Raw genomic sequence first — 27,735 nt, forward strand, 5'->3', positions numbered from 1 at the left:
TTCATAATAAATTTCATCTTTATTATTTCACTCAACTGAATATATTTACACACACCTTCCAGAATTTATTAAGAGTTATACAGAGTACAAAAGTATTAATGATGACAATCCATGCTCTTATAAATGAGTTAATCTTGAGATAACCTGATATTTTGAAATTTTAAAAAAGCAGATGACATAGATCATGTCCTCAAAACATGGTTAGTATTGAAAATATCTGACCTTACACCTAACTGGGAGATTTCATAGTTCTCATTTATCACCCACACTAGATAGCTCTCAACATAATCTGCCTAGCCATGAGTAGGAACCAAGAAGCAACCTTAAGTATGGAGACACCCATGCCAATGACTAGGGGCAGAAAGGTAGAAAGACACTGGAATGTCAGTGCTACACTGGCCCCAAACTGCTTACTCCTGGATTTCTTGACATAAGACACACAATAAACCCTTAATGTGTTTAAGCCATTATTATTTGAGTTCCTAAGCCTTGGGGAGGAGATTCCCAGTTGGCTCAGTGGTAAAGAATCCATCTGCCAATGCAGGAGACACAGGAGACTTGGTTTCATTCTCTGGGTTGGGAAGATCCCTTGCAGGAAGAAATGGCAACCCACTCCGGTATTCTTGCCTGGAAAAATCCCATGGACAGAGGAGCTTGTCCACAGTGGGCTACAGTCCGTGGGGTCATAAAGAGTTGGACATGACTGAGCATGGATGCATAAGCCTCAGGGAATGGGATGGGGGTGGAGAGAAAGAGAAAGGGAGACGAAGAGAGAAATAAATGCAAAGGAGTTTTCAGTAAATTTTTCTGAAAATTCTACAGGAAATCTAGAATTTTACTTAGAATTTTAAATTTTGCAAGATTATCTAATTAGCAATTTTACCATGCTTCTAATTTTTGTTCTAGTCTGTGTCACCATGACTGATTAGCAATAAAATCTTTTGATACTTCACAGATTCATGTCCATTTCCTCAGGGAGAGCAAAGAAGGGTAGACTGGGTCCCACTTTCCACTCCAGCTTGGAACAAAGGAATAAGGAGTAACCACATAAGGAAAAGACGGTCCTGAGAGCTCCCCTGTGGGAGCTGGGGAGCTAGGAGAACCTGGCAAGCAGTGCCCAGCAACAGAGGCTCACAAGAGTCCAACTTCTCCATTCTGCCATGCCCAGGAGTTGGCAGGACATTGTCTTACTCTCATGTAGCTGAATCCCCTGGTTCTCATGTGACTATCTGTATTCTGACCCCAGGCTCGCCTTGGCCTTAGTTCCAGTGTCTGTCCTGACTCCAGTCTACCTACATAGGTGAAGTGATTCTTGTGACTTGACTCTGATCCTTAATATCAGCCTAATATCTTAAGCCCTTTCCAAGATTTCCCTACCTTATTTCGTCTTTCTCCTTTATTATCCCCTACTACATGCCCTGTCTATTTACCTACAAAGAGCTGAAGCATCACAAGCTGAGACGCATTCATCTCTCAAGCTCTCAAAGTCATGGTCCCTCTTCCCATCCCCCTGCCATTCCTCCCCCATGATTGTAGCCTGAGGGTATCTTCAACTTAAGGAGACCCCAGGCATTTCATTTTCCTAGAACCTTTCCTTTAAATTACTTAGTAATTTGGAGGGCTTTTCCTGAATATTTTTCATTATTTTGCCTACATTCCATGTACGGGGATGTTTATGCTGTCCACCGCCCTTTATCACTTCACTAGCCATTGTCAAAAGCTCTTTTGCCTGGTCTTCCCTGGCTTGGCCAGTTTCTTTGTTATTAAAAGCACAATATCTCCCCTTACATTTTGCAATTATGTTCTTGAGATACTTGTTATTTGTGTTATTGACATAATCGTCAAGTTTCCCAGTCTCTAGGTCTTCCTTCCTGGTGAACAGCACGATCATGTATTCCATAACTTCTGCTCCAAAGATGCACTCTAGGTCCACCACTGCCTTTTTGTCCTCTGTAGTGATCCGTCCCAGCTGTAACACCAAAACCAGAACTGTACTCCCTTCTTTATAGTAGGACCTACAGTCCTTGACTGCCTTCTCCTGCTGGGATAGGTCCCCTTCAGCTCTGGACTCCTGACAGAGTGCTGGAGTGTCCATAACCACAACATCCTGCCCGTTCCATGTTCTCCTGCCAACATGGCAGCTCGTGGTGACCGGCTGTGCTTTCAGCTGAGAGTGGAACTCCGGGCTCCCGAGGATGGTGTTCCCACTGGCACTCTTCCCAGTCCCACTCTTCCCCACGAGGATAATGTGCAGGGGCTCTGTGGAAAGGAAAGCAGGAGACATTACCCTATAAATGAGATCAGAGATGCACAGAGCTCTTACAATACATTTTATTGGGGTTTTCCTTATGACTTTGCACTTGTACTGCGATCTCACTCTTCCATTCAGGCCTCATAGTTCTCAATTGAGAATTTTTACCAAGTTACTAATATCCACCTCAAAACAAAGAGAGAAAGAAGCCTATCTCATGCTCTTCTCTCCAGGAGAAATTATTGAATTATTTATCCTGAACCCACAATCTCATGGTTATACTTACAGGATAAAAATATATGTATATATCTTAAGTCCCTCTCTCATACCCTGAGAGAATGTGGTTACCACCTACCTCTACAATCTTGTCTCACGTCCCCATTCCACATCTAGAGGTGTGAGCCCTTCATCTCCATCAAGACCTTGCCCCTTGGTCCCCTCACAAGTAGATGCTCAGTTCTACATCCTGCCTTCAAGTTGCTAGTGTACCCTCTGGAATGTTCTGCTCAGTCATCTAAACTCTATCCACTTTCCAAAGCCTGTTTCAAGTCAGGCTTCCTCCACGCAGCCCCTCTGACTTTCCCACGTGCCTGTGCTTTTAGGATCTCCATTAAGAATGTGAAAAGGCACATTGAACAGACATGCTCCTCTTGGTCTGATGTTCTTTCCAAGTGAGGATCTTTGAAGCAGAAGAGGATGGGATGAGTAGAACTAGGCTGGAAGAATCTGAGCTCAGGTCAATAGGACTTGTAGCACTGAGTAGATGGGGACTTCTGCTTTAGCTGTGGGTAGGGTAGTGTGGCTGGATTAATCAAACCCATGTAGGGCCATGTGGGGCATGACCCTCAGGAGCACCCAGGCTCCCTGTGCTTGTCCAGTAAAATGGCCCCCCTTCTCCAACAGAGGGAAGAGTAAACAGCTAGGAGGCAGTCCTGGATCATTGGTTCTACACTTCTCTTCTTCCTCCCCTCTCCTCTCCTTCCCTCCCTCTGCCTCTACCTTTCCCGCACCTTGACCTCTTTATCCACTCTCTTGGTTCTTTACTGTCTCATCACCAGCACTAAGTGCTAAGGCCTGGGCAACAGATACACTACAGGGACGACAAGAGACTGGAAAAGGTCAACTTTTCCCCTCAAGATGCTCACCATCCAGTTGAAGACAGGAGAAGAGTCAGGAGAGAATTAGAGATCAAGATAGGACTTCCAGGTGGCTCAGATGGTAAAAAAATCTGCCTGCAATGCAGGAAACCCAGGTTTGATCCCTGGGTAGGAAAGATCCTCTGGAGAAGGGATTGGTAACCCTCTCCAGTATTCTTGCCTGGAGAATCCCATGGACAGAGCAGCCTGTGGGCTACAGTCCATGGGGTCGCAGAGTTAGACACGACTGAGTAACTAACACTTGCTAACTTACTTACAGGACACTGCATGGAAAGGAACATAAATTTAGTAAAATGTGGGCTTCCCTAGAGGCTCAGTGGTAAAGAATCTGCCTGCCAATGCAGGAGACATGGGTTCAATCCCTGATCTGGGATGATTCCACATGCCACGATTATTGAGCTTGTGCTCTAGAGCCCAGGAGCTGAAACTACTGAGCCCACCACAATGAGAGAGTAGCCTCTGATCTCATTGGGGCTACTTCCTGCAACTAGAGAAAAGCCCTGGCAGCAACAAAGACCCAGCACAGCCATAAATAAATAGTTTAGAAAATAATTTAGTAAAATTTGAGAAGGGGAGGAGCTAAGATGGTGGAGGAGTAGGACGGGGAGAATACTTTCTCCCCCACAAATTCATCAAAAGAACATTTAGACGCCGAGTAAATTCCACAAAACAACTTCTGAATGACGGCAGAGGACATCAGGCACCCAGAAAAGCAACCCAAGTCTTCGAAAGGAGGTAGGAAAAAATATAAAAGCCAAAAAAAGAGACAAAAGAGGGAGGGATGGAGCTCCGTCCTGGGAATGGAGTCTTAAAAAGAGAGAAGTTTCCAAACACCAGGAAACCATCTCACTGCCGAATCTGTGCCGAGCCTTGGAAGCACAGATGGCAACATAACAGGGAGGAAAAATAAAGAAACAATTCAAACCTGCAGATTAGGAGCCCTACGGTAACTCCCCCAGCGGAGAAGCAGCGCAGATGCCTGTACACGCCACTAGCAAGCGGGGGCTGGGCAGGGAGGCGCAGCGCGGCGTGGGCTGCATCACTTAGAGTAAGGATCTGGCCTGAATAACCCGAGCACTATCTGAGCAAAATAATTTGGGCTAGCAAACCAGACTGTGGGGTATCTACCACGCAAAAAGCCAGCCCTAACCTAAGACACCGCCAGGCCCGCGCACGGAACAAAGGACTGAACAGAGATAGCCGGCTGCAGACCATCCCCCTCTGGTGACAGACAGCTAGAGCCGGAAGGGGGCATTCGCAGCCCCAGTGAGACATTATCTATAAAACTGTAAGCAGCCAAGTTTTGCTAACTAAAACTTCTTGGGGGTCTGGACAGTCAACATCCACCTGAGAAGATGCACTGGTTGTACACCTAGATAACTGAGCAGCAGGGAGGCAATAAGTCACAGCAATCACGCTTGCCAAACAACTCATCACCTAAGCTGCTCGGACCTGGTAAGGGCACAAAATGCAGGCCCTACCGAGTCTGCGCCTCTGAGGACTACCTGAGTGCCTGAACCTGAGCGGCTTGGACCTGGGAGGTGCAAGCAGCCCAGGGCTGGACACGGATGGTTCCCAGCGGAGCAACCTAGAGCCTGAGCAGTGTGGGCAGGGAGGCTACATGCGCAGTGAGTGGGGGCAGGCCCAGTGTGGCTGAGGCACTGAGAGCACACGCCAGTGTTATTTGTTTGCAGCGTCCCTCCCTCCCCACAGCACGACTCAACAAGTGAGCTTAAAAAAAAAAAAAAAAAGTGTCCTCCACTGTCACCTTTGTGTCAGAGAGGAAAGCAGACACTAAAAAGATCAGCAAACAGAAGAAGCTATAACAGAGGGAACCGCCTTGGAAGCTACAGGCAATAGATTAAAACCCTGTGGTTAGTACCGACTTCATAGGAAGGGGCCTATAGATCTTGAGAAATGTAAGTTGGACCAAGGAACTAGCCGAAAATGAACTGAACCCACAATACCCACAACAAAACTAGAGAAAGTTCTAGATATATTTTTGCTATTCTTACGATCATTCTTTCTTTTATTTTTTTAATTTTTAAAGAATTTTAAGTCCTCTATTATTCCTTCAATTTTCACTTTTATAACCTAATATTACTTAGCAAAAAAAAAAAAAGACCCCTTTTTTTTTTAACAGCAAACTTCATATATACATTTTTTATAATTTTTTTGACTTTTTTTTTCTTCTTCTTTTCTTTAACACTGTATTTCTGAAATTCCAAACTCTACTCTAGATTTTTAATTTTAGCTTCTTGGTATTTGTTATCAATTTGGTACCCATATATATACATACTTTATAATTTTTGTGACTTTTTTTCCCTCTCTTTCTTTCTCTTCTTTTATATAACATTGTATATCTGAAATTCCAAATTCTACTCTAGATTTTTAATTTTTGGTTTTTGGTATTTGTTATCAATTTTGTACCTATATTTTCTTTATAATTTTTGCGACTTTGTTTTTGTTTGTTTGTTTGTTTTCTTTCTTCTTCTTCTTTTTTTTTAACATTGTATTTTTGAAATTCCAAACTCTACTCTAGACTTTTAACTTTTGCTTTTTGGTATTTGTTATCAATTTTGTACCTATATTTTCTTTATAATTTTCATGACTTTGTTTGTTTGTTTGTTTTCCTCTCTCTTTCTTTTCTTTCTTCTTTTCTTTAACATTGTATTTTTGAAATTCCAAACTCTACTCTAGATTTTTAATTTTTGCTTTTATGTATTTGTTACCAATTTTGTACCTTTAAGAACCCAATCTTCAGGACCCATTTTTCACTAGGGAGCGAGATTACTGGCTTGACTGCTGTCTCTCCCTTTGGACTCTCCTTTTTCTCCACCAGGTCGCCTGTGTCTCCTCCCTAACCCCTCTCTACTCTACCCAACTCTGTGAATTTCTGTGTGTTCCAGACGGTGGAGAACACTTAGGGAACTGATTACTGGCTGGATCTGTCTCCCTCCTTTTCATTCCCCCCTTTTATCCTCCTGGCCACCTCTGTCTCCTTCCTCCTTCTTCTCTTCTCTGTATAACTCCGTGTACATCTCTGAGCGGTCCAGTTGTGGAGTGCACATAAGGAAGTGATTACTGGCTAGCACAATCTCTCCTCTATTGATTCCACCTCATCTCATTCGGGTCACCTCTAAATCCCTCCTTCCTCTTCTCTTCTCCATGTAACGCTGTGAACCTCTCTGGGTGACCCCCACGGTGGAAAAACTCTTCATCTTTAAGGTAGATGTTTTATCAATGGTGCTGTATAGAAGGAGAAGTTTTGAAACGACTGTAAAAATTGGACCGATAACTGGAATCAGGAGGCTTAAGTCCAAACCCTGACTCCAGGGAACTCCTGACTCCAGGGAACCTTAATTGACAGGAGCTCATCAAACGCCTCCATACCAACACTGAAACCAAGCACCACACAAGGGCCAACAAGTCCCAGGGCAAGACATACCACGCAAATTCTCCAGCAACAAAAGAACACAGCCCTGAGCTCCAAGATACAGGCTGCCCAAAGTCACCCCAAAACCATAGACATCTCATAACTCATTACTGGACACTTCATTGCACTCCAGAGAGAAGAAATAAGCTCCACCCACCAGAACACCGACACAAGCTTCCCTAACCAAGAAACCTTGACAAGCCACCTGTACAAACCCACACACAGTGAGGAAACGCCACAATAAAGAGAACTCCACAAACTGCCAGAATACAGAAAGGACACCCCAAACTCAGCAATTTAAACAAGATGAAGACACAGAGGAATACCCAGCAGGTAAAGGAACAGGATAAATGCCCACCAAACCAAACAAAAGAGGAAGAGATAGGGAATCTACCTGATAAAGAATTCCAAATAATTATAGTGAAATTGATCCAAAATCTTGAAATCAAAATGGAATCACAGATAAATAGCCTGGAGACAAGGACTGAGAAGATGCAAGAAGGGTTTAACAAGGACCTAGAAGAAATAAAAAAAAAAGTCAATATATAATGAAGAATGCAATAAATTAAATTAAAAACACTCTGGAGGCAACAAATAGAATAACAGAGGCAGAAGATAGGATTAGTGAACTGGAATATAGAATGGTAGAAATAAATGAATCAGAGAGGAAAAAAGAGAAACGAATTAAAAGAAATGAGGACAATCTCAGAGACCTCCAGGACAATATTAAACACTACAACATTTGAATCATAGGGGTCCCAGAAGAAGAAGACAAAAAGAAAGACCATGAGAAAATACTTGAAGAGATAATAGTTGAAAACTTCCCTAAAATGGGGAAGGAAATAATCACCCAAGTCCAAGAAACCCAGAGAGTCCCAGACAGGATAAACCCAAGGCAAAACACCCCAAGACACATATTAATCAAATTAACAAAGATCAAACACAAAGAACAAATATTAAAAGCAGCAAGGGAAAAACAACAAATAACACACAAGGGAATTCCCATAAGGATAACAGCTGATCTTTCAATAGAAACTCTTCAGGCCAGGAGGGAATGGCAAGACATACTTAAAGTGATGAAAGAAAATAACCTACAGCCCAGATTACTGTACCCAGCAAGGATCTCATTCAAATATGAAGGAGAAACCAAAAGCTTTACAGACAAGCAAAAGCTGAGAGAATTCAGCACCACCAAACCAGCTCTCCAACAAATACTAAAGGATATTCTCTGGACAGGAAACACAAAAAGGGTGTATAAATTCGAACCCAAAACAATAAAGTAAATGGCAACGGGATCATACTTATCAGTAATTACCTTAAGCGTAAATGGGTTGAATGCCCCAACCAAAAGACAAAGACTGGCTGAATGGATACAAAAACAAGACCCCTACATATATTGTCTACAAGAGACCCACCTCAAAACAGGGGACACATACAGACTGAAAGTGAAAGGCTGGAAAAAGATTTTCCATGCAAATAGGGACCAAAAGAAAGCAGGAGTAGCAATACTCATATCAGATAAAATAGACTTTAAAACAAAGGCTGTGAAAAGAGACAAAGACGGTCACTACATAATGATCAAAGGATCAACCCAAGAAGAAGATATAACAATTATAAATATATATGCACCCAACACGGGAGCACTGCAATATGTAAGACAAATGCTAACAAGTATGAAAGGAGAAATTAACAATAACACAATAATAGTGGAAGACTTTAATACCCCACTCACACCTATGGATAGATCAACTAAACAGAAAATTAACAAGGAAACACAAACTTTAAATGATACAATAGACCAGTTAGACCTAAATGATATCTATAGGACATTTCATCCCAAAACAATGAATTTCACCTTTTTCTCAAGTGCACATGGAATCTTCTCCAGGATAGATCACATCCTGGGCCATAAATCTAGCCTTGGTAAATTCAAAAAAATAGAAATCATTCCAAGCATCTTCTCTGACCACAATGCAGTAAGATTAGATCTCAATTACAGGAGAAAAACTATTAAAAATTCCAACATATGGAGGCTGAACAACACGCTGCTGAATAACCAACAAATCAGAGAAGAAATCAAAAAAGAAATCAAAATTTGCATAGAAACGAATGAAAATGAAAACACAACAACCCAAAACCTGTGGGACACTGTAAAAGCAGTCCTAAGGGGAAAGTTCATAGCAATACAGGCATACCTCAAGAAACAAGAAAAAAGTCAAATAAGTAACCTAACTCTACACCTAAAGCAACCAGAAAAGGAAGAAATGAAGAACCCCAGGGTTAGTAGAAGGTAAGAAATCTTAAAAATTAGGGCAGAAATAAATGCAAAAGAAACAAAAGAGACCATGGCAAAAATCAACAAGACCAAAAGCTGGTTCTTTGAAAGGATAAATAAAATTGACAAACCAGTAGCCAGACTCATCAAGAAACAAAGGGAGAAAAATCAAATCAATAAATTTAGAAATGAAAATGGAGAGATCACAACAGACAACACAGAAATACAAAGGATCATAAGAGACTACTATCAGCAATTATATGCCAATAAAATGGACAATGTGGAAGAAATGGACAAATTCTTAGAAAAGTACAACTTTCCAAAACTGGACCAGGAAGAAATAGAAAATCTTAACAGACCCATCACAAGCACGGAAATTGAAACTGTAATCAGAAATCTTCCAGCAAACAAAAGCCCAGGCCCAGACGGCTTCACAGCTGAATTCTACCAAAAATTTAGAGAAGATCTAACACCTATCCTGCTCAAACTCTTCCAGAAAATTGCAGAGGAAGGTAAACTTCCAAACTCATTCTATGAGGCCACCATCACCCTAATATCAAAACCTGACAAAGATGCCACAAAAAAAGAAAACTACAGGCCAATATCACTGATGAACATAGATGCAAAAATCCTTAACAAAATTCTAGCAATCAGAATCCAACAACACATTAAAAATATCATACACCATGACCAAGTGGGCTTTATCCCAAGGATGCAAGGATTCTTCAATATCCACAAATCAATCAATGTAATACACCACATTAACAAATTGAAAAATAAAAACTATATGATTATCTCAATAGATGCAGAGAAAGCCTTTGACAAAATTCAACATCCATTTATGATAAAAAGTCTCCAGAAAGCAGGAATAGAAGGAACATACCTCAACATAATAAAAGCTATATATGACAAACCCACAGCAAACATTATCCTCAATGGTGACAAATTGAAAGCGTTCCCTCTAAAGTCAGGAACAAGACAAGGGTGCCCACTTTCACCATTACTATTCAACATAGTTTTGGAAGTTTTGGCCACAGTAATCAGAGCAGAAAAAGAAATAAAAGGAATCCAAATTGGAAAAGAAGTAAAACTCTCACTATTTGCAGATGACATGATCCCCTACATAGAAAACCCTAAAGACTCCGCCAGAAAATTACTAGAACTAATCAATGATTATAGTAAAGTTGCAGGATATAAAATCAACACACAGAAATCCCTTGCATTCCTATACACTAATAATGAGAAAACAGAAAGAGAAATTAAGGAAACAATTCCATTCACCATTGCAACAGAAAGAATAAAATACTTAAGAATATATCTACCTAAAGAAACTAAAGACCTATATATAGAAAACTATAAAACACTGGTGAAAGAAATCAAAGAGGACACTAACAGATGGAGAAATATACCATGTTCATGGATTGGAAGAATCAATATAGTGAAAATGAGTATACTACCCAAAGCAATTTATAGATTCAATGCAATCCCTATCAAGCTACCAAGGGTATTCTTCACAGAGCTAGAACAAATAATTTCACAATTTGTATGGAAATACAAAAAACCTCGAATAGCCAAAACAGTCTTGAGAAAGAAGAATGGAACTGGAGGAATCAACATATCTGACTTCAGGCTCTACTACAAAGCCACAGTCATCAAGACAGTATGGTACTGGCACAAAGACAGAAATATAGATCAATGGAACAAAATAGAAAGCCCAGAGATAAATCCACGCACATATGGACACTTTATCTTTGACAAAGGAGGCAAGAATATACAATGGATTAAAGACAATCTCTTTAACAAGTGGTGCTAGAAAAACTGGTCAACCACTTGTAAAAGAATGAAACTAAAACACTTTCTAACACCATACACAAAAATAAACTCAAAATGGATTAAAGATCTAAATGTAAGACCAGAAACTATAAAACTCCTACAGGAGAACATAGGCAAAACACTCTCCGACATACATCACAGCAGGATCCTCTATGACCCACCTCCCAGAATATTGGAAATAAAAGCAAAAATAAACAAATGGGATCTAATTAATCTTAAAAGCTTCTGCACAACAAAGGAAACTATAAGCAAGGTGAAAAGACAGCCTTCAGAATGGGAGAAAATAATAGCAAATGTAGCAACTGACAAACAACTAATCTCAAAAATATACAAGCAACTCCTACAGCTCAATTCCAGAAAAATAAATGACCCAATCAAAAAATGGGCCAAAGAACTAAATAGACATTTCTTCAAAGAAGACATACAGATGGCTAACAAACACATGAAAAGATGCTCAACATCACTCATTATCAGAGAAATGCAAATCAAAACCACTATGAGGTACCATTTCACGCCAGTCAGAATGGCTGCGATCCACAAGTCTACAAGCAATAAATGCTGGAGAGGGTGTGGAGAAAAGGGAACCCTCTTACACTGTTGGTGGGAATGCAAACTAGTACAGCCACTATGGAGAACAGTGTGGAGATTTCTTAAAAAACTGGACATAGAACTGCCTTATGACCCAGCAATCCCACTGCTGGGCATACACACTGAGGAAACCAGAAGGGAAAGAGACACGTGTACCCCAATGTTCATCGCAGCACTGTTTATAATAGCCAGGACATGGAAGCAACCTAGATGTCCATCAGCAGATGAATGGATAAGAAAGCAGTGGTACATATACACAATGGAGTATTACTCAGCCATTAAAAAGAATACATTTGAATCACTTCTAATGAGGTGGATGAAACTTGAGCCTATTATACAGAGTGAAGTAAGCCAGAAAGAAAAACACCAATACAGTATACTAACGCATATATATGGAATTTAGAAAGATGGTAACAATAACCCTGTGTACGAGACAGCAAAAGAGACACTGATGTATAGAACAGTCTTATGGACTCTGTGGGAGAGGGAGAGGGTGGGAAGATTTGGGAGAATGGCATTGAAACATGTATAATATCATGTATGAAACGAGTTGCCAGTCCAGGTTTGATGCACGATACTGGATGCTTGGGGCTGGTGCACTGGGACGACCCAGAGGGATGGTATGGGGAGGGAGGAGGGAGGAGGGTTCAGGATGGGGAACACATGTATACCTGTGGCGGATTCATTTTGATATTTGGCAAAACTAATACAATTATGTAAAGTTTAAAAATAAAATAAAATTAAAAAAATTTTTTGAGAAATAAAGGAGAAAGAGAGAAGAGTTGGTCAATAGATGATACCTGTCATTTTGATGTCCTCTCTGCCCTTCAGAAAATAAAGTTCTTGGACATTTAGGTCTACTTTTTAAGTATGCATAAAAGATTTTCTAGACCTCACTTACCTTTCTCTCTGAAAGTACAAGGCTTGTCCCCATTCTGCTGCACCATGCTCACAATTTCCTGCAGGAGTTTATCCACCTGGCATTGCTTCTCCTCCTCCGTAGCTCTGTAGTTGAAGACACTGTATTGGTTTTTACATTTGTTGATGAGCTCCTTGAGCCTTTTACTTCTGGCTAAGAACTTTTCTAGGTCTGGATTCTCTAGATCTTCTTCCCTGGTGAGGAGAATGATCATGTACTCGATGAATTTGTCCCCAAAAATGCGTTGGATGGTGCTCAGCACCATGTCATCTTTCTCATTGAAGGAGCCCAGGGGGGTCACCAGCAGGAAAGCATGAGGACCTGGGTAGGTGTTGTTCACAAGGTCTTGTTCAATGTCCTTTGAAGATGAGAAGTCTGGAGTATCAATGATCAAAACTTGCCTCTCTCTCCAGATTCTGCTCTCAGACATGCACCTCTGGGTTACCGGCTTTTCACTGTATCGAGTCTCAAAGACCCGCTTCCCCAGAAGGCTGTTTCCAACTGCACTTTTCCCCACACCACGCTTCCCCACCAGCAGGACCTTCAGGGCTGGCGGCCAGGGGCTCGGTTCCCATCCTGTCATCTGCTGATGCTGCTCCCCTGACCCTGGGACAAAAGGACAGATTCAGAGTTGATTCTCACAGTAGAATACAGAGATGTGGACAGCTTTTAGGATAGCTCATAAACCTCTTTTGCGTTTTTGAAAATCTCTTGTTGCCAGTTTTTGTAGAGAACGGCCATGATGCTCTGAACCAGGAGACCTGTAGTCCCAGCCAGAAGCTACCCATCAAAGTGAAAGCCATGAAAAGGGCCATGACCAACTTAAGAGAGGTGTAAAGGGCTTGAGATTTCTCAGGAACGTGAAAACGTTAAACGTGGCCTTCACTGGTCTTGAGCCTTGGAATTCCTCTTATTTTGCTACCAAAGTTAAGTACTGGGGCATGAAGTTCATGGCCTAAGGCAGAACCATGGAGAGTGAGTTTAAAATGCATCTTAGTGGTATATTCATAAAACAGAACACAACTCAGGAATTTAACAAAAAGTGATGGACTGATATGCAGCCTAGATGGGTCTCCAAAACACGCTAAGTGAAGAAAGCCAAACACAAAGCCACATGCTATGTAATGTCATTATCTGAAGTTCAAGAACACACAAAATTAACTCATATCGATGGAAGTCTAGAGAGAGGCTCCTTTCAAGAAAGGAGAGTAAGAACTCCTAAGGTGATGGAAATGCCCCGTATTTTTAGCTGCTGCTGCTAAGTCACTTCAGTCGTGTCTGATTCTGCACGACCCCATGGACTGTAGCCCACCAGGCTCCTCCGTCTATGGGATTTCCCAGACAAGAATACTAGAGTGGGTTGTCATTCCCTTTTCCAGGGAATCTTCCTGACTCAGGGATCAAACCTGGGTCTCCTGCATTGCAGGCAAATTCTTTCAGTGCTGAACCAGCAAGGAAGCCTGGGAGAGTTACTACTTTCCCCAAAATCACCTCACACAAGCCAACGTCCTATGGAAAGTCTTCCCCAACCCCATCATTTCTATGGTGCTTCTTGGTCCCCATCATGTGTGATATTCCCTTACTGTCTCAAATCATTCAACCCAATTTTGTTCAATAACAGAAATATTTCTGGGGGTCTTGGCTGAAGGCCATCGACAGAACTTTAACTCCCTATCGCTGTCTAAATTCACGTATTTCTGGCTAATTTCACTCATCTGTAGAATGAGAATAATGAAAATAGCACCTTCTTTATAGGATTGTTATGAGGACTATATTGTTGGGTTATTGTGAGAATTATATATTATATGCTATGAAGATTAAATAATTTATGGGCTTTACATATATATATATATATATTTGGTCCAAAAGTTCTTTCAGATTTTTCCATAAAATGTGATATGTGATGAAAAAAATCTGAACAAACTTTTTGGCCAACCCAATGTATTTCCCAGCACATAATGTCAGGATTCCCTGGTGACTCAAGACAGTAAAGAGTCTGCCCGCAATGTGGGAGACCCGACTTGGATTCCTGGGTTGGGAAGACCCCCTGAAGAAGGAAATGGCAACCCAGTCCAGTATTCTTGCCTGGAAAATCCCATGGACATAGGAGCCTGGTGGGCTACAGTCCATTGGGTTGCAGAGAGTCAGATACGACTGAATGACTTCACTTTCATTTTCAGTGTCGATCCTGCATTGCAGGCAGATTCTTTACTCTCTGAGCCACCGGGGAAGCCCTCAGCTGCAATAATTTTCATTATTAAAATTGTAAGTTTGATTTACAATTACAAGAACACAGATCTCATCTATCTTAGTGTGAAATATTCAGTTCTTGCACAGAACTAGCCTGGAAATAACCCAGGAGTCCATCAACAACAACAACAAAATGGCTGAATTAGTTGTGTATGCCCATACCATGAACCAGTTACATCCACTGAACAAAACGAGGCAGATCTGTGCATACTGACTCATGCTCTGTGCACGATACACCATTAAAAGCAATCACCACATGGATACTGAGCTCCATCTCGGAATTCTGCAGATGTTATTCTGTTTAGTGTTATCCATGAAGTTATTTTGGGCTTCCTAGGTGGCACAGCTTTCTTTAGAAAGCTTTCTTTAAAGAAAGTTGAGTGCTGAAGAATTGATGCTTTTGAACTGTGGTGTTGGAGAAGACTCTTGAAAGTCCCTTGGACTGCAAGGAGATCCAACCAGTCCATCCTAAAGGAGATCAGTCCTGAATATTCATTGGAAGGACTAATGCTGAAGCTGAAACTCCAATACTTTGGCCACCTGATGTGAAGAACTGACTCACTGGAAAAGACCCTGATGCTGGGAAAGATTGAAGGCAGGCAGAGAAAAGGATGACCAAAGATGAGATGGTTGGAAGGCATTACTGACTCGATGGACATGAATTTGAGCAAACTCCAGGAGTTACTCAGCTTCCTTCATAGCTCAGTTGGTAAATCATCTGCCTGCAATGCAGGAGACCCTGGTTTGATCCCTGGGTCAGGAAGATCCCCTGGAGAAGGAAATGGCAACTCACTCCAGTATTCTTTCCTGGAGAATCCAATGGACAGAGGAGCCTGACAGGCTAAAGTCCATGGGATCATAAGAGTCGGACACGACTTAGCAACTAAACCACCACCACCATGACTAGCAGTTGGTAACGGACAGAGAAGCCTGGCGTGCTACAGTCCACATGGTCCAAAAGAGTTGGACACAAATGAGCAACTGAACTGTACTGAACTGAGGTGGCCCAGTGGTAAAGAATGTGCCTGCCAGTGAAGGAGATGCAGACTAGGGTTTAATCCCTGAGTCTGGAAGATCCCCTGCAGGAGGGCATGGCAACCCACTCTAATATTCTTGCCTGGAGAATCCCATGGACAGAGGAGCCTGGTGGGCTACAGCCCATGGGGTTGCAAAGAGTCAGGCACCACTGAGCAGGCATACATGTGGATTTATTTCTGCTTCCAGCAGGAGTCCAACATTGGGATGCCAGGCTGGAAGAAGAGGCTGAGGCAGGAAAGAAGCTGCAAGAGGCAAGCCCAGCTCTGAAACATTTGCAAGAAGGCTGGGGGCACCTGTGCCATGTCCAGAGCCTCTGCTGGTGCTGCACTTACTCACAAATGTTTGAGACTCCCTCGGGGACAAACTGTGGGCCCCAGCCTCAGCTAGGGCTCCAGGATGCATTATTTTTTTCCAGCTTTTTCCAAAAAAATATTTATTTTTAAATGGAGGATAATTGCTTTACAATATTGTGTTGATTTCTGCCGTACATCAACATGAATCAGCCATAGGTATATATATACGGCCCTTCCCTCTTGAACCTCCCACCCCATCCCACCCCTCTAGATTGCCGCTGAGCCCCGGTTTGAATTCCCTGAGTCATGCAGCAAATTCCCACTAGCTATCTATCTTACATAGGGTAATGTATATGTTTCCATGCTACAATCTCTCCATTCGTCCCACCCTTTCCTCCCCACCCCCACCATGTTCACAGGTCTGTTCTCTGTGTCTGTGTGTCCATTGCTGCTCTGCAAATAGGTTCATCAGCACCATCTTTCTAGATTCCATATATATGCATTAATAAACAATAATTGTTTTTCTCATTTTGACTTACTTCATTTTGTATTCTAGATTCATCTACCTATATTGTAGGTTCATCCACCTCATTAAAACAGACTCAAATGTGTTCCTTTCCATGGCTGAGTAATATTCCATTGTATATATGTATCACAACTTCTTTATCCATTCATCTGTTGATGGACATCTAGATTGCTTCCATGTCCTAGCTATTGCAAATAGTGCTGCAACTCAATACCAGAAAAACAAACAACCAAATCAAAAAGTGGACAGAAGACCTAAGCTTGCATTTCTCCAAAGAAGACATACAGATAGCTAATAGACACATGAAAAGATGCTCAACATTGCTCATTATTACAGGATGAGTTTTTGTTCTAACTTATCTAGATAATTTTCCACTTTATTTTGATGCGTGATGCATTCAAAAGAATACAGATATGAGCTTAACAGTTTTTAAGGATTATCTTACCATGTGGATGGTCCTTCCTCTGAGATGTGTCTTCATTCATACTATGCTGAGATGTGTCTTCATTCACAGAATCCTAGAAAGAAAACGAAAAGGGGAAATGAGGCACACAGATCTAAAATCTGTTTTTCACAATGTAAAGGAATGGAGACACAAGTATATAATTCAGAGTAATTTGATGATTAGAATGTGGGCAAATCAGTCATGGTCATGGTCATGGTCCCTGCTGGCCTGTGTAGTTTCATCCATGATGAAACTGATCTTGGGACCCCACTGTTGCTACTGCTGCAATAGGCTTCCCAGAAGTAAGAAGGTTGGGTTTCTCTTTGTTTATCTCTTTCTGACTTACTTCACTCTGTATCTAGGTTCATCTACCTGTATTCTAGGTTCATCCACCTCATTAAAACTGATTCAAAGGTGTTCCTTTCTATGGCTGAATAATATTCCATTGTATATATGTACCACAGCTTCTTTATCCATTCATCTTTTGATGGACATCTGGATTACTTCCATGTCTAGGTGGATTTGTGGGGCTTAAATGCCATCTCACCCAGGGATTGTTCCTAAAGCACTTTCTAAATTTACTTTCCCACAGTCCCCCCTATGAGCCATCAGGGAAGCCCATACTATTTCCACTAGTAACAGTAATTCTTTCCAAAGTCTCCCAGGGTCCTTGCTATTCCTGGAGAAAATCCAGAAGCTTAAGGAGAGCTTCTGGACTCCCTGGAAGAAGAAACCAGTCAAGTGAGGCTTGTGCAGTGCCTTTGAAGGACAGGGAAGGGAGAAGATTGGAAATCAAGCTTCCCATGTTATCTCCAAGGTCTTCTTCCTTCACTGCACCCCCAGGAGAGAGGTGATGCTTCTAACGTGAGATCCAGCACAATTTGAATCCTTCCCCATCCAGACAGGCAACTGGAGACAATGAAGGATGGACAGCCAAACACATAATTAACATCCCCTTCAACTGCCTGGAGAAGCCTCACTCCCCACAGTTAAACTGGCATGAAATCATGAGACTTCCCTAGTGGTCCAGTGGTTAATAATCTGCCTGAAAATGCAAAGGACATGGGCTTAATCCCTAGTTCAGGAAGATTCCATATGCTGCAGGGCAACTAAGCCCAGGTGCCACAATTACTGAGCCTGTGCTCTAGAGTTCAAGTCCCAAAGCTACTGAAGCCTGAATACTCTAGAACCCGTGATCCACAAAAAGAGAAGCCACTGAAATGAGATGCCCGTGCACTGCAACTAGAGTAGCCACCATTTGTCACAACTAGAAAAAGCCCATGGGCGACAATGAAGACCCAGCACAGCCAAAAATAAAAAATAAATAAATAAAATGTTTCTTAAATTGGCATGAAATCAGAAGTCTTAAAATCAACTAAAATAGCACTCCACCTATTTGTGTGAAATGGATGGGTGCAGGAAGGGTAAGGCACAAGAATGAATAAGGGGGAAAAAGAGTAATTGTAAAATAGTACAGGCAAGAAGACTCTTGAGAGTCCCTTGGAGAGCAAGGAGAACCAACCAGTCCATCCTAAAGGAAATCAGTCCTGGATATTCATTGGAAGGACTGATGCTGAAGCTGAAACTCCAATATTTTGGCCACCTGATGTGAAGAACTGACTCATTTGAAAAGACCCTGATGCTGGGAAAGATTGAAGGTAGGAGGAGAAGGGGATGACAAAGGATGAGATGGTTGGATGGCATGACTGACTCGATGGACACGAGTTTGAGTAAACTCTGGGAGTTGGTATTGGACAGGGAGGCCTGGCGTGCTGCAGTCCATGGGGTCACAGAGTCAGACATGACTGAGCGACTGAACTGAACAGGCAGGAGCAGAGGCTGACCTGGATCAGATGGTAGTCATGGTGACAGAGAGAAGCAGGTGGCTTCCAGGTGCCTCAGTCACACAAGACGATGACACCCTGGAAGCCAGATGCCAGCTGGCAGTGGTTTCAAAGCTGACATCTGCGCTTAGGTTTGAAAAGCATGGTGAGCAAGACAGTCATTGAGAAGAGAACTGAAGTTGTACAGATTTCAGAGGGAAAAACAAAATTCTGGACATGTTAATTTTGAGATACACTACGAGAGCAACGTCAAATAGCAATCGGATGGATAAAGGAATCAGAACTCAGAGGAAGGACCTAGACTGAAGGGATTAATTTGGAAACTATTAGCCATAGCTAAAGCTCAAAGCTGTAAAAATGCAGAATCACCTGAGGGAGAAAAAAGTGTCAAGAGTGGAGGAAGGGCTTGAATCAAGCCCTGAAGATGTCAGCTGTTAAGAGATCGTAGAGGTGGACTCAGCAAACTCTTCGGTAGCAAGAGAGGAGAAGAAAACAAGGAGAGTGTGGTTTTACTGAAGCCAAGGGAAGAGAGGGTCTAATGAGTCATTTGTGTGTCCAGTACTATGAAGGGTAAAGTCAGAAAAGGACTTAAATGTATCTATTAATTTGCAAGTAAAGTAGCCTCATCTTTCCAGTTTATGGATAAATATCCCCTTATTGCTGTCGTTGTTTAGTGGATAAGTCGTGCCCAACATTTTCATGACCCCATGGAGCCCTGCCAGGCTCCTCTGTCCATGGGATTTCCCAGGCAAGAATACTGGAGTGGGTTGCCGTGTCCTTAAAAAAAAAAAAAAAAAAAATCCTATGCAACATTTCACTTATTTGTGCCTTTATCTCACCAGCTTTAACAACAGAGATCCTTGGAGACCTTAACAAGAATTCTCACCTGGAGGCTACGGTCTTCATCCCTTAAGTTCACCGCATATGGTCCGTTGTTTTCCACCAAATACTTGACCTTGCAGAGGAGCTTCTTCACCTGGGCATCATTCTCATCCTTACTTGCCTTGTTGTTGAAAGCGCAGTATTGACCACCAAAGCACTGAACCAAGTCCTGAAGAGATGTGTTGTTCTTAACATAGTCCTCCAGCGAGCCATCTTCGTCCTTTCGAGTGAAGACGATAATGGTGTGCCCTCTGGCTTTCTCTTCAAACACCTTCTGGATGTGCTCGGCTGTTTGTCTGTCCTCCACCGTATAGTTGCCAAGGGAAACTACCAGAAGCAGAGCATGGAGGCTGGGAGCCGAGAGCTCCAAGCAGCACTTAATGTTATCCACAAAAGCAATGTCATCTATTGAAGAGAAAAGGTCGGGGGTGTCGATGACCACAACCTCCCTCCCCTGCGTGATCCCACTCTCTCTCTGGCAGCTTCTAGTCACCGGCTGCTCACTGAACCTGGACTTGAACACGGCTTTGCCCAGAATGCTGTTTCCTGTGGCACTTTTCCCTGCGCCACGCTTCCCTAAGAGAAGAAGCCTCACTTCCATTGTGGAGGAGCCCTGCTCTGACTCGCTCTCCTGACTTGGGCTTCGAGTGCTTCTGTTGGGACAAAAAAGAAACACATCAGTAATCAAAGCTCAGCTGGGAAAGAATCTGCCTGCAATGCGGGAGACCTGGGTTTGATTCCTGGGTTGGGAAGATCCCCTAGAAAAGGGGAAGGCTACTCACTCCAGTATTCTGGCCTGGAGAATTCCATGGACTACAGTCCATGGGGTTGCAAAGAGTTGGACGACTGAGCCACTTTCACTTTCAGTAATCAACTCACAGAATGAATAGAGGAACAGCATGAAAGTACCTTCTCTTTCTGACTCTTTTCTCTGAGGATTTGGACAACTGAAGTCCTAGACTCAGACTAGACGGGGACAAGGAATCCTGTTTCCCAGATTCTTCTCTGTGCTCTTGTCTCTAAAACAAACCCATGTTCTTGCTAGCTAGACCTCAATTCAGAGCTGGGTATTTTACCACCCTCTAGTTTCCTTTTTGAAAATCAGACTGGGAGGAGTGGGGTTTATTAAGTTAGAAGTGTTTGTTGTAAAATTTGGGAAAACCTTAAAAATGATGAAGGAGAAAATGAAATTCTTCTGTACTCCCAACACCAAAAAAAAAAAAAGCAGAAAGAAAATAAATTAGAAAATAAATCCATATTGGTAAAAATGTCAAAATATTGTTGATTGCCTAAACAAACACCGACCCCTTCTCAATACACATCACCAACTCTACATGCTGGAGGAAATCTACACACTCACTGAGATACAGGGGGGACACAGATGGCCATGTGCTAATTAATCCCTGGAATTTGTGACCAAGTGCATTACTTTACCTGGTTCAGGGCTTAGCCAGTATAACTAAGGACCTTGTGATGGGGAGATATCCTTGGGTCACCATGGTGGTGGTAGTTTAGTCGCTAGGTTGTGTCCAACTCTTGGCAAACCCGTGGACTGTAGCCCGCCAGGCTCCTCTGTCCATGGGTTTCTCCAGGCAAGAATACTGGAGTGGGTTGCCATTTCCTTCTCCAGGGGATCTTCCCAACCCAGGAATCAAACCTGGGCCTCCTGCATTGCAGGCATCTTATTTACCGACTTAGCTATGAGGGTCACTGAGGTGGGTCCAATATAATCACGTTATGAGAGGTTCAAGAGTGAGAAGAGATGGGTGAACAGAAGCAGAGATCAGAGACTGAGAGGCTCGAAAATGCTACATTGTTGACTTTAAAGATGGAGGAAGAGGTCATGAGCCAAGCTTGAAAAAGCAAGAAAACAGATTCTCAGGATCACAGCCCTGCCCAGCACCTTGATTTTAGGACATGTGACCTCCAGAACTGTCAAATAATAAATCTTTGGGTTTTGAGCAATTAAGTTTGTGTCAATTTGTAACAGCAACAGTAGGAAACTAATACATTCTCTCTCCCAACTTCCCTTCCAGCTAAGGGTGTCCATGGGACCCCCTTCTCCCTGGTGAGAGCTTAGGGAATACTTGCTTGGGGCTTCTGGAAATGCTATTGTTTTCCTGATGGTAAGGGCAGACTCAAGTCGAGAGCTCCTGTTGTCACCTCTTGCCCCTTCTTGCATGAAATTTTAATGTGATTGCAGGAAATCACAGCAGATATTGTGGGCAATGGGGCAACAAATAGGAGGGACGAGAAGTCAACGTTTATCACCAAGCTAAAGTTGGCAGAGCAGAAGGATAAAGAGGGTCCCTGATGATGTCACTGAGCTGCTGGAACACCCTCTGGACCCCTTGGTTAAATAAACAACCAATAGTCTTACAAGTTAAGCTGCTGCTACTCAAAATGGGATTCACAGACTAGCAATATTGCCAACAACTGGGTCCCTGTTAGAAACCCAGAGTCCTGGGCCCCACCCCAGTCCCCTGCATCAGCACCTGTAGTTTCACAAATTCCAGGTGATTCCCGTGAACCTTCACGTTTGAGAAGCCCGGGTGGGAGTCATCTTTAGTTCCTAACTGATTCAGAATCCACAGAAAGAACCAAGCTTCCTCATCCATTTCTCCAGTAGTCCATCCTTCCCAGATGATTCTGTCAGGTACCAGGGACCCTACTGTCCAAGTGTGCCCCAAGGTCCTCTGTTGCGTCCCCTGGATTTGGTCCATCTGTGAACCAGAAAGCCTTAATCACCAAAATCAATACGACTCCATTAGTATACTTTTAAAATACATCCTACTTTTCTGATCGAGCAAGTCCTAACCCCTTGCACGTGTTCAAAATTCTCTTGCTACTCTTAGCTTTTTCATCTTCTCTAGAACTTTTCAATCAGTTGTCACTTTCCTGATGAAATGCTGAACATTATTGCACTGAATTCACAGCTTTGGTTGAGAAGAACTGACATCCCAATGCTGCTGCTTTTTGTTGATCAGTTTTAAATATGTTCTAATTTCAACTGTGATTTCTTTCCAACCCATACATTTTAAAAAGCGATTATTAAAAAATACATTGGGAGACTAACTATCTTTTCATTTATTTTTGAATTTTATTGCTCTATGGTCAGAGAACAACATCTGTATGAAATAGCTGTCACTGGTAGAGGTTTACTTTTTGGCCGAATAAAATTTTTGTAAATGTCTCCTGTGGGCTTGGAAGGAATGTGTGGCCTGTAATCATAGGTGCCTTTCACAATCGGGGACCCCACCTCACATCTGCTCCCTTAGTTCCAGTCCCCTAGTATGCACCCCCACCTCCTGTCTGCCTGGAAACCCTCCATTTTACACCACGAAATGGCAACCCACTCCAGTGTTCTTGCCTGGAGAACCCAGGGATGGGGGAGCCTGGTGAGCTGCCATCTATGTGGTCGCACAGAGTCGGACAGGACTGAAGCAACACAGCAGCAGTAGCAGCAGCATGTCACCTCTGTGTCAAGCCCCTCCTGGTTTTTCCAGATTGAACTGGACTTCAATAACTTAACTTCCTGCTTCTACCCTTCTCCTAGAATCTGTCATCCTTCTACACTGAGACAGACGGTATCACTCATCCGCCCCAAGTCCCCCATTGGCCTCCTACCCATTCAAAGAGCAGGTAAAGCCTTCACAGTGGCATCACCAACTCAATGGACATGAGTCTGAGCAAGCTCTGGGAGCTGGTGATGTGCAGGGAGGCCTGGCGTGCTGTAGTCCATGGGGTCGCAAAGAGTCGGACACGACTGAGTGACTGAACTGAACAAGACCCTGCCTGATCTGGCCTCATCCACCACCTGTTTCCACCTTGCTTTGTCTGCCTCCCTGATAGTCCTCAAATATGTGACCTTGGGGCTTCATGCTGGTGGCTTACCTGAGCTAGAACATTCTCCCCCCAGACTTATGCCAGGCAGGTTCACTTCCTTTAGGTCTCCACCAGACCTGTTTCTGTGGTTCAAGAGGCCTTTTTCAGTCATCCTATATTTAAAAGTTACTCTCCCCCCACACCCCACAAACACACCCCATCCCCTGCTCTGCTTTATTTTTCTACACAGTACCCATTTTCAATGAAAGGTGCATTCACTTGCTTATCACTTTCTTGTTTTGTCTCCCCATTACTAGAAGGAAATTGTTCTGTTTCATTCACTAACATATCTACAACGTCAAGAAGACATTCAATAAATACTCGCTATGACTGAGCAGATGGTTACTGACTTGAAGGACAAAGAACCACAGCTGAAGAAAGTGAAGGAGAAAAGCCCTTATTCTGTGCAGCTATTTTGAAAGTTCCCGCCTCTTATGAGAAGAGTATTGGTGGACTGTGAGGAAGGAATCAGAGAAGGTAGCAAAGGAAGGACATACACCTGCCCTCAAGAAGCTTCACCCTTAGAGGAAATATAGGGCTGAGCTGAGGAGAAGCTCATCAGGGCCATGGATGGAGGCCTTGGCTCCTCCCTACAGGCATCTGCTGGATCTCCACATGATGCAAGAGGCAAAGCCCATCTCAGCTCAAAACATGCACCTCTAAGGTTAAGGCAAGGAGAGAAGCCCAGTCACTGTTGGGACCCTTCTAAGAGCCTCTTCTGACCCAGACACACCCCTGTACAAAGACATCCTCACCATAATTCCCCATATCCTGACTCTCCTTATTGCCATCATAACATTGCTTCTATCTAGTGTTATTTATTGTGTTTACTTTTTTCATTTTCTCTTTGCTGCCCTTAGCATGAAACTCTATAAGCAGAGACCATGCCTGTCTTGTTCTATGTCCCCGAGTCCTCATATTATGTCTGGCATATAGTACATGCTCAATGAATGGTGTGCAACAAATGGTGAGAGTGACAGATGTGAGGAAAGGAAGAAAAATTGTTTCTAGAAGTGGAGAGGGAGACTGAAGTGATGTCCCTTTGAATAATAAATAACAAAAGAGTAATAATTTGAATAACTTTGAATAATAAAAGAGAAGTGACTTTACATTGTTTCCTGATCAAGTGAAGAAGTGGTATATTTTTGCACATTAAATTTTTTAAAAGATTAGTGAGTAAATAAGCTTGAGGAAGCAGAGACCTTCAGCAGGCCAAAGAAAAAAGGAATTTATTTCCCAAGTACACATCATTGTTTCATATGGTTCCTCATCATGATGAAATGGATGAGTGTTTATTAGATCCCTTCCAGCCAATGATGCCATATTCAATCAGAACTAATTCTTTCTCCCTCTGTGTGTGAATATATATATATATATATATATATATATATATACACACACACACATACATACACACAATTGTCCAACCTGTACCATTTTCTCCCAAGGGTACAGAAAATCCTTTTAAGGACAAAAGGGAACCAACCCACTCCCACTCTCTCCTTGATAACTCACATTTTCTCATCATCTGCCAGACCACTCTGGAGACTCCAAGAGAGCAACAGAGAGAAAAGGACAGACAAACAGACTTTCTCCAGAACTCCTGCTGACATTCTGAGGCAGCCTCCACCTTCTTCTCAGGATATAGCCCAAAGGGGAACATGGCTTCAGGCATTCATCCAACCAAAGCTTCCTCCCATATCAAGGGCAGTCCACGCGTACTGAAAAAGGTGGTCAGAGAAGCTTCTGGAGCCCTTCTTGGAGAGATCTCAGTCCCAGCCCAGCAGGAGGAAGGAAAAGAGTTCACATGCGACAGCCTAGGAGGCTTAAATTTAGATAAAATCTGAAAGTATTTTGTCTTTCTGACCAAACACTGACCACTTTCAATGCACAGTTAATGGAATCTTAATTGTGCAAGGGCTAGGAAATATCTTTTGAACTTTTTTTTTTTTTTTTTTTTTTTGAGCTTTTGAACTGTGGTGTTGGAGAAGACTCTTGAGAATCCCTTTGGCCTCAAGGATATCCAACCAGCCCATCCTAAAGGAAATCAGTCCTGAATGATCACTGGAAGGACTGATGCTGAAGCTGAAGCTCCAAATGAGCCTTGGCCACCTGATTGAAAGAACTGACTCATTGGAAAAGACCCTGATGCTGAGAAAGATTGAGGGTGAGAGGAAAAGGGGACAACAGAATATGAGATCGTTGGATGGCATCACCGACTCAAGGGACGTGAGTTTGAGTAGACTCTGGGAGTTGGTGATGGACAGGGAGGCTTGGCGTGCTGCAGTCCATGGGGTCGCAGAGTTGGACAAGACTGAGCGACTGAACTGAACTGAACTGGGAAATAACAGGAAAGTGAATGTGGAAAATCAGTGTCCAAATGGCCAGGTTCCCTGCCCCCTGCTTCTCAAGGAGGCAGGCAGCTATCGCTGAATTCCCAAGGGCGGGGGTGGGGGGATAGTACTCTGTGTCACAGTCGTGAAATTAGGGGATTCGAGGAGCGGATCGCGCCCCTTGTTTTTCTTCCAGGCCTTCATAGGTGGGGAGAGCAGCCCCTCCCAGACCTGCCCCTTCCTGGGAAGGCTGCCCTCGGGCATGACTCCTGGGACGGCGGGAACTTCTGGGTGCCCCCTCCCCGAAAACCCCGGCGCCGCAGGCTGGAGCGGGAGAGACATCCCAGAGCCCCTGAAAGCAAGCCCTCCAGGTGGCCGTGTCCCGCCCTGGGGGTCAGCCGCCTTCCCCTGCCCCATCCCCGCCCCCCGCCCCGTGCCCAGGCACCCCGCAGCACACGCACCTCGGTCCCCTGGTCTCTCAGCCTCAGCGCCGCCGGGTCCCGCCTGCCGCTGGGCTGGGTGAGGAGGCCGCTCGGTCCGCTCAGGGGATGGAGGAGCCGCGCGAGGAGAGAAGGGCAGAGTCAGGAGCAATTCGGAAGAGGAAGAGGTTTCTAGAAATAGATTTCGAGGGCGGTGGGAGGGGAAGTTCAGTAAGCTACGCCAGATCAGCAGGGTGAGAACGTCAGGGTCAGGGCGGTCGGAGTCGGGGAGGGACGGCGCCCACCCAGCTCGGCACGCCCACAGGCGGGGGCCCCCGCGGGGCCGAGGCGCTGAGCCTCAGCCGAGCTTCTGAAAGGGCCTTCGGAGGAGAAGGCTGGCTGTGCCCAGGGCCCAGGACGGGGTGCCTCTGGGGGCAGCGGGCCAGCGGTGGGGAGGGCCCGCAGGACCCCGCCCCCAGCTTTCCTGTGGATCCGGATGGAAACCCGCAAACACAGCTTACCTTCTCCCACCGTGTCCCTGCCCTCCGTCGGCCCTGCAGGAGCGCTCCCGGATTCCTGTAACAGCGGCTCTCCTGCCTTTCGAGGTGGGGGCCCTCCTTGAATCCCATCCCCGGAGAAACTGGGGTCTCGGACCCGCGCTGCTTCCTGGGGGAACTCAAGTTCTTTGCCCGGAGCTAGTCAAACATTTGAAATGCTAGACCTCCGATGCTTTCCTAGAGTTCATAAAACGAAACCCTTTTCCCTGAGCCATAAGTGTTCAAAGCTTCTTACTAGAGGAGGAGGTCGAACGCAGAGGAAGACCTTATTTTATTTTATTGTGGTTAAAAAAAAAAAAAAAAAAACCCACCTCAAACTGTGTAGCACTGAATCCACTATCTTGACCATTTTTAAGTGTACAGCTCAGCAGCATCACGTGTCTTCTCCACGTTGTGTAGAGTTCCAGAACTTTTCCATCCGAAAACCTGAAGCCCAGGCCCATTCAATGCAAATGCCCCTCCTCCAGCCCCTGGTAACCACCTTCTATTTTATGCGTCTATGATTTTGGACAACTTTGGATACTTCCTGAGACTGGAATCTGACGGTGTTTGTCCTCTGTGACTGACTTTTTCCGCTTAGCTTAATGTCCTTCCAGGAAGAGGACTTTCAGTCACTGTGCAGAGGCCCTTGAGCTCGCATTGCTACACCAGGCTGCAGTCCTTGAAATGTCTGAGGTGGGTTGAGCCTCCAGGGACCAACCCGTGGAAGGAGAAGCAGTAGGAACTGCACCGGGTTTGAGGGGCTGCTTTGTCCCCGTGGGGTCCCCCTCCCCTCTGGGCTGGTCTTCAAGTTCAGTCTGCCAC

The 27,735-nt window shown here is 43.7% G+C and overlaps 1 protein-coding gene across 8 annotated transcripts; it reads right to left on the bottom strand.

The window, feature by feature from the left end:
• Positions 1 to 27,069, bottom strand: GIMAP8 (GTPase, IMAP family member 8). Of its 8 annotated transcripts, none has more exons than XM_086398225.1 (6): positions 26,896 to 27,069; positions 26,417 to 26,566; positions 19,742 to 20,390; positions 17,012 to 17,084; positions 12,442 to 13,065; positions 1 to 2,259 (listed from the first exon to the last, which is right to left on the bottom strand). In XM_086398225.1, the coding sequence occupies exons 3-6, from the start codon at positions 20,336 to 20,338 to the stop codon at positions 1,583 to 1,585; spliced, it is 1,971 nt and encodes a 656-aa protein (XP_086254351.1). In that variant the 5' UTR covers positions 20,339 to 20,390; positions 26,417 to 26,566; positions 26,896 to 27,069; the 3' UTR covers positions 1 to 1,582. The 8 variants fall into 8 exon arrangements, with proteins under 8 accessions (XP_086254351.1, XP_086254352.1, XP_086254350.1 ...); XM_086398226.1 differs by lacking the exon at positions 26,896 to 27,069 and adding an exon at positions 22,233 to 22,460; XM_086398224.1 differs by lacking the exon at positions 26,896 to 27,069 and adding an exon at positions 25,138 to 25,343.
• Between the last annotated feature and the right edge of the window lie 666 nt (positions 27,070 to 27,735).

This window comes from Bos grunniens, chromosome 4 (genome assembly GCF_055505025.1).
Source record: "Bos grunniens cultivar Pamir isolate PY7600 chromosome 4, Bosgru_T2T1.0, whole genome shotgun sequence".
NCBI lineage: Eukaryota > Metazoa > Chordata > Mammalia > Artiodactyla > Bovidae > Bos > Bos grunniens.